General features: G+C 63.8%; 1 protein-coding gene across 1 annotated transcript; it reads right to left on the bottom strand.

Moving 5' to 3' along the window:
* Positions 1-958: 958 nt before the first annotated feature.
* Positions 959-7109, bottom strand: LOC311422832 (uncharacterized protein). The gene is made up of 2 exons (XM_084496297.1): positions 3684-7109; positions 959-1225 (listed from the first exon to the last, which is right to left on the bottom strand). Exon 1 carries the CDS (start codon positions 6062-6064, stop codon positions 4736-4738), a length of 1329 nt encoding a protein of 442 aa, XP_084352423.1. The 5' UTR covers positions 6065-7109; the 3' UTR covers positions 959-1225; positions 3684-4735.
* Between the last annotated feature and the right edge of the window lie 109 nt (positions 7110-7218).

Genomic DNA, 7218 nt, shown 5'->3' with positions numbered 1-7218 from the left:
AATGGGGCACCCAAGGGTGATGGGGCACCCCGGCAGCAGGGCAGGCTGCTGCGCGGCACAGCGGTGGCGGGGCAGGAAGCAATACGTGCCGTGCTCATTTCTGCTTGAGCGCTCTCGCCAGCCTCATGGGATCTCCTGGGCTTTCACTTTCATTACCGGTTAATCTTCTGCGGCCTGAAAAAAACTCTGGAGGGAACTTCAGCGGGGCGCACAGGGCTGCGCCCGGCCGGCACCGCGCCGGCCACAGCAGGGAAGCCAGGAGAAAACGGCTCTGCTCTCCTTGCTGCGGTGGTGGGAGTGCTGGGGCAGGATCGTTACCAGCCTGCTTAATGAGCCAGCAATTGCAAATCGCTCTGCAATCGTGTAGGAGCATGGCCCCATGTTCTCACCCCTGCGTTTTTATTTTTTGTCTGTTGCTTTTGTGTTTTAAGTCTTTCTCTTGCTTTCCAGTGGGAGCTGGAACCCAGTGGGATGCTCTGGACTCTCTTGTCCTGCAGCCACAGCTTTGGTGAGCCAAGGAACAGCTTTGCCCTGGCCTCCACAGCCTCCAGGCCCTGTGGCTGGGTTTTGCTGCCCATGCTGACACCCCCAGCCGCAGCCCATCTCCAGTCCCAACTCGCAGCATCCAAAATATCCAAAAAATAAACATCTGCGGAGCGAGCAGGCACCACCCCAACACCTGCTCCATCCAAAACCAGCTGCAAAATGTTGCTTTGCAGCTCATTTTCCCCTGCAATGGTACTCTGGGTACGCTGGGGAAGCACCTCCTGCACCCGGGGCTGACACATCGCTGCTGAGCTGCTGCCAGCCAGCCCTGGCCGCCTTCCCCAGCACTCCCACTGTGATCCAGACATCGTGGGGAGGTGAGCCGGGAGCCCGGTGAGCCACAGATAGACTTTTTTTTCCACTAAGACAAAGGAAAAGAGAAGAAATCAGAAGGCTTGCTCTCCCTGCCCTCTCTGCCTTTACTAGGAAAGCTCCCACTCCACGAGTTGCATCACACGGCCAAACGGCTTTCACAATCCCCGGCCTATGAAACCTCCCAGCGCAGTCAGCCAGGCACTGGCTGCTCTGGCCGAGAAAATCAAGGTCGCCGGCACCACCAGCGAGGGACGGGCCCTGGGGCAGCGGCTCCTGGTGCTCAGGAAGGGCACGAGGCACATGGAAAGGCCGGGAGATGAACACAAACCTTTGTGTGTTCGCTCTCCTCTGACTTCTTCCACCCCTTTTTAGTAGGGAAAAAAAAAAAAGGAAGAAATTAATGATGGGAATGAAAGCGGAGTTCCTCTATCCTGAAAGGGCAATGGAATCAAATCACATGAAAGCAAATCCCAGGGAAAACTCTGAGCTGGCTGGCGAAAAAGTTCCAGGAGGGAAATTTTCCTTTCTGGAGGGAGGACAGGACCGGGCACACCGCGCATTGCGAGAGGGCGGCCCCAGCCTGGCCCTGCAGCTGCGCTGGGGGAGGCTCTCCAGGATCCATCCTGGCAGGACGAATCCTGCAAACAGCAGGGGAAGCTCCTGGGGTGTGAGGCCAGCCCTCGGCTCCCACCTCTGCCATTTAGGGCTGGAAGCCAAGCAGGGAGACCCCGTGGACGAGAGAGGTAGCACTGGGGTCAAGCTTCGGCATCCCCAATGGTGCAGCGGCACAGCGGCACCTCGGAGAGGGCTGGAGGGGTCATATCCAGCCCACCCCATGCAGCAAAACACCCGGCTCCTCTCACAACGGCCCTCGGGAAGCCTCAAAAAGCATCTGGAAGGTAAACGGTGTCCAGGCTGAGCTGTGGCCGAGCGCTTTGTCATCTCAGATGAGCTCAACAGGATGCCGGGTGATGCTGCGCATTGAGGGGAGAGAGGGAGCACGGGGCTTCGTAATTGATTTCCTAGAAAATTGCCTCTCCTGCCTCCTCTGTTTGGAGCATGAGCGTGAGGAGCACAAGCGCAGCGGCCTTCTCCTCTAAGTGGCATCTCGAGGGTCTTAATTATTTTTCAGGACTGGAAGCATTTATTTAGGCAGCTGCTGGAGAGGTCCCAAGGGGGCCGGCTGCTGCCCTTCCCTCTCTTCCCCAAAAGCCCTCCCAGCACATCTTGTAAGCGAGGCTCCTCTGCAGCCCTCGGTGCCACTCGTGGGATGTGCACGGCACAGGGCTTCATGTTCTGAAGCACAAAGCCCATCAAACGGGGCAGCTGCAGGCTGAGCCCCTGCTCAGCACCCTGGTGCTCATCAGGAGGATTCGCCCAGAAGCGCGGCCTCGCCTCCGCCTGGGCTCCCACCCGGTCCCAGATAGACAAGTCCAGAAAAATACACTGTGATAATCCAGCCTGGGTAACGAAAAACAGATGAATCCCCAAATTAGTCACAGCTTCATGCTTTCCCACTCCAACATCCTTGGTTTAAAATGCTCGGCGAAGACGCAGCCGCGGGGAGGCTGCGCTGGCACTGTGGGGTCCCGCTGCCGCCGGCACAGCGCCCGGGTGCTGCTGCTCTGGGTGCTGCTGCTTCGGGTGCTGCTGCTTTGGGTGCTGCTGCTTTGGGTGCTGCTGCCCTGGCTGCACCCACCTGCAGGCAGGACCCCGCAGTGGGGCTGAACCCTGCGGTGCCCCACGAGCCCCAAGCATTTCCCACCCCGTGTGGGTTTCCCGGCACTGGAACCTCTTGGTCCTGTCCCCATGCCCCAGCCCTGAGTCACAGCTGATTCCTCCCAGCCCCCTGCACCAAGCAACAGGACCCGGGGACCCGGTGCCACCGATTGCCAGCAGCCCCCTCCTCGCCGTTTCTCCCCGTGCACCCACCCTGCTCACAACGGACCCCAAAGCTCTCTGCATGCTGCGCTCGGGGTCTGCCTGACCCCGCTGCAGCGCCGGGGGCCACTCTGGCGGGCGAAGCCTGCGGGTTGCTCTCATTTTTTTCGGGCCTCCTCACGCACACACACACTTGGGAAGGGGCCATTTCCTGCAGCGCCGACTTAGTCATTCTTTGAGGTTCTTCCCACCCAGCCCGTGCCAGCCGCTCTCAGCAGCGATTTCCCCGCCGCGGAGCACGGGGGAGCCGGGCACGTCCACGGCCCTGGGGAGGGACAGGGAATGGGCTCAGCAGGGCACGGAGGATGGGGATGAACCCGAATGGGGCAGCGAGGGCACCAGGAGCTGCTGCTGGCTTCACCCTGCTGGCTTGGACTCTTTGCTGCTCCAACCCCGGCTGTGCAGGAGGAAGATGCCGGAGGACAGCATGTCCCGGGCACAGAACAGCTCTCAGGCCTCCAGATTTAACTAAATTGGGCCATAAATCACCCTCTGGGGAGCGGGGGGGTACACTCAGTGCTGCCAAAGATGGGGTAGCCGCTAGGCGCAGCCTGGTGGCCCAGGGCATGGCCGTCCCCAGGGACCAGAGCCTGACGCCGCGGGGTCGGTGCTGGGAGCCGCCTGGGTTTATTTCTGCTGTGGCCTCTCCAGGAGCCACATCCTGCCAGCCACCACGGCCGGGAGACATGCAGGAAGATCTGCTTGGAGGCAAAACCCTGCGGGTGGACAGAGGATGGAGGCCATGAGCTGCTGGTGGAGAGCAGGGGATGGAGCTGGGAGCACGGAGCTGCCGTGCGGGGAGGAGAGCGGGGGGCACCGCCTGGTGCAGCGCCGCAGGCTGGGCCCTGGGGTGCCTCGGAGGAGCTGCTGCAATGGAATACCTGGAAGGGCATTTGGCCCGAGGGGGAATTTCCACAGGAAACCTCTGCTTTCATCCTCCCAGATATGGCTGAAAGCAACCCTAGCGAACTCCTGGGCTCAGCAGCCAGGAAGCGTTGAAGCCCGGGCAGGAGCTCTTTGTTCCCTCACATCGTTCATCCAGCTGGGGAAAAAAAACAAAACAAAACAAAACCAAACAACAAACAGCCAGCTTTCTGCTCACAGAAAAACACAGAGAAACAACAGGCAGCACGGGGGCCGCAACGCCACCAGGAGCCCTCCACCAGCCCCATAAATGCTGCTGCACTCAGGGGTCCCGTTCAGCACCCCCGGCCCAGCCGGCACCGAGGGCAGGAGCATCTGGCTGGGGGTGTCGGGAGCGGGGGCTCAGCGGGAGCGCTCGGCCCCCACCTCGCCCCGGTGCCGCCGCGCATCCCCGCGCTCCCCAGGTTGCCACAGAAACGGCTCCGGCTCGGCCGGCTCCTGCCGTAAACACGCCACCGCCACGGGTCAGCCCGGTTCAGCACCGCCAACCCAGCCCACGGCGAGGCCTCGTGGAGCTGGGGGTGCCCGGTGTGGGGTGCACCCGGTGTGGGGTGCACCCAGTGCGGGATGCACCCGGGCTGAGCATGGTTGCGCTCAGGCCAGGCTGCAGGAACGGGAACCGGGGCCAAGGCGGAAGCAAGAAAAGCAGCAAAAAGCAGGAACCCGAAAGCAAGAGCAGCCCCGAGTCCCCGTCCTCCCCCCTCCCTGGGGACCCAGCGCTGCCCCTGCAGTGGCTGAATCTGGAAGGAGCAGCGCGGGGACAAGCCGAGGTCCCGCTCACCCTCGTGGCGCAGCGGGATGGGGATGGGGGCACAGCCCACGGGACCGGCACCTGCACTGGAGGGGGGCACGGTGAGAGCCCAGGGTGGGCGAAGCTCTAGGAGCAGCTCAGGGGTCCCCCATGCTCAGGGAGCAGCTCACAGCCCCCTCACCCCACGGACGGGCGCGCAGAGGGACGGCCACATGCGGTGGCACTCGGGGACCGCGCTGCGCCCGGCTCTGACCTCTGTCACAGCTGGCAGCGGGCGCCGCCGCCGACGAGACCTTGCTTGGCTCTGCTCTGCTGCGTATTAAAGTTTGAGCGTGATGCAATGTTTGCCTGTTGCTTTAGGAGGCTGAGGAGGCAGGGATGGCGCTTGGCTCGGGCAGCCGGGGCTCGTGCTCGGCAGCTCAGCACAAAGCCGCCCTTGTGCCTCGAGCTGGCGGCGAGGAGGGAGCTCGGACGGGCGGCCCCCTGCCCACTCCAGGTTTCCCCTCGATGGGCGACAGAGAAAAAGGATGGAGGAGACGGCAGAGCCTCTCCCCCTTCGCAGGGCAGCAGGTACGGAGCGTTTTGCTCATGCAGAAACCTCGCCGAGCTCGGCAGGGCTGCAGGCTCCGGGACGGGCACAGGCAGCGCAAGCTTTGGCGAGGGGGGCACAGGAGGATGGGGGGAGCTGGGGCCGAGCACTGAGCTGTGCACAGAGCCAGGGGCAAGTGTCCCTGTGTCCCTTGGGCACACGGCGACCCATGCCAGGGAGGAGCAAGGTGCCCAGGGGAGCTGCTCCTCAACCTCCAGCTGCTCCTCAGCCCGCTGGAGGTGCCCCGGGCTTTGCAATCCGAACCTGAAGCATTTTGGAAACCCCAACGGCACCCCAGGGGTACGGGGACGGGGTCCTCTAGGAGGCCGGCTCCATCGGCCGGAGGAGCAGGAACCCTGCTGGGGCAGGTGCCCCGGGGCCGGGCTGGGCGAGGGGCAGGCTTGTGGTTTTCCTGCCTCATTGGAGCCGCCGGGGTCATTGCAACAGCAGTCAGGGAGCGGAGGCGCACGGCCCAGAGGCCCTGCACGTGCCCTTCTGCTCGCTCCGGGCTCATGCAGGAGCTGGGCACCCCCGGGCAGTGCTGCAGAGGGCACGGCAGGGCCGGCGCTGGCACCCCAAAACAGCCCCCAGCCTCCTCCAGCCCAGTACGGGGTGGGCACAGAAACCCTTTGGGGTGCAGGGAGGGGATGCAGCGTCCCCCTAAAAACAGCCCTATCGCCCCGATGTCTCCACCACGCGGTGCTACCCGCAAGTTTGAGCTTGTAAAAAACAGCCTGGGGATGGCCAAGAGCACGGGGACAGGCAGTGATGGCACTGCAAGAGCACCCCAAATCCCGGTCCCCACCCCCCAGCACGACAGGGACCTCCTGGAGCACGGCGGAGGCTCGGCTCCAGCCGGGACCCCGTGGGAGCTGCCGGCCCCGCTGTGCCCACGGCCGCTTGCTGCAGGGCTGCCCTGGCAGGTGGCCGCCCGTCCCCACGGGGCCACCCCTGTCCCTGTCACGCGAGCGTCTGCAGCCCAAGCAGCTTATCCGCATTTGGAAACCCCTAATCCCTCGTTCGACCCAGACGCCATCCTCGTTCCCACCCCGCTGCGTGGCCAGGGGCCGGAGGGGAGCAAAGCCGCTCCAGTGACCTCAATTCGGAGCCACAAACAACCCCACACCCTACAGCCCGCCCCAACGCTCCCAGGGGACAGAGCCTATCCCCGCCCAAACCCCCGGGGTGGTTTCGGGGAGCAGGCTGACCCTAAGGTGAAAAGAGCCCCCTCCAAGCTGAGGTTTGCCGGGTGCTCCCCAAAACCCAAGCCCTGGGGTTGCAGCAAGCCCTGCCAGACCCCAAATCTCACATTTCACGGTGGCTCTGTGCTGCCACGGCCCCGTCCTGCGTCTCTCTTGGGGTCCAGCCCCATGGCAGAGCAGGTTGAGGCAGGGATGCAGCGGGGCGTGTGGGCACACGGAGATAAGGGAGCTCTTATCTGCTGCGCGGTGGGAGGGGACGCCGCGTTCCTGACCCCCCAACGGTTGGGGCGAGCCCGGGGTTTGCATATCAGGGAGAAAATTCCCTCTTCTGGGGTTTTCCGCCCCATCTGGCAGCTGGGAACAGAGGGGCTGGGTGGTGCAATCCCATATGGGCCAGCTGGGCTGCATCGGGTGCCAGGAACGGGCTCTGGGACCCCAAAGCAGGGGGCTGCGCGGTGACACGAAGGGACAAGGGGGTCCCCAGAGGCGCACGGTGGGGTTCATGTCTGCCCCCAAGTTTGGAGCAGGATGCTGCGGGGGGCTGGCAGCTCCAGGGCCCCTCCAGCACCTCAAGGGAGCACAGGGCAGAGGGGATCGGGGGATTTGAGCGTGACCTGCATGAAAATCCCCTGCTAATCCTGCCCCGACGGAGCACTAATCTCTCCCTCTCGGCCCCACATCCATCCCGCTGCTGCCTCCACCCTCCTGCTCTGCAGGGGACATGGACGGAGATGCAGCAGCTTTGGGGTAAAGCCCTACAGGAGACTGGGGGGGCTCAGCCCAGTCCTACAAAGCCCTGGCCCCATAAATTCCCCCCCTGAGGGCTGCAGCTCCCCGGCGCAGGAGCGCTCGCTGCAGGCTCCGGCACCTCCCCACGAGAGGGCAGGGCAGGCCCACGCTGCAGCCCTGCAGGGCCCCAATGCAGCCACCTTGGGCTAAAAACCCTGCAA

The sequence above is a fragment of the Aythya ferina genome, assembly GCF_964211825.1.
Source record: "Aythya ferina genome assembly, chromosome: 23".
Lineage (NCBI taxonomy): Eukaryota > Metazoa > Chordata > Aves > Anseriformes > Anatidae > Aythya > Aythya ferina.
Note: the sequence above shows the minus strand (reverse complement) of the source record. Positions and strands in the feature narration are given on the sequence as shown.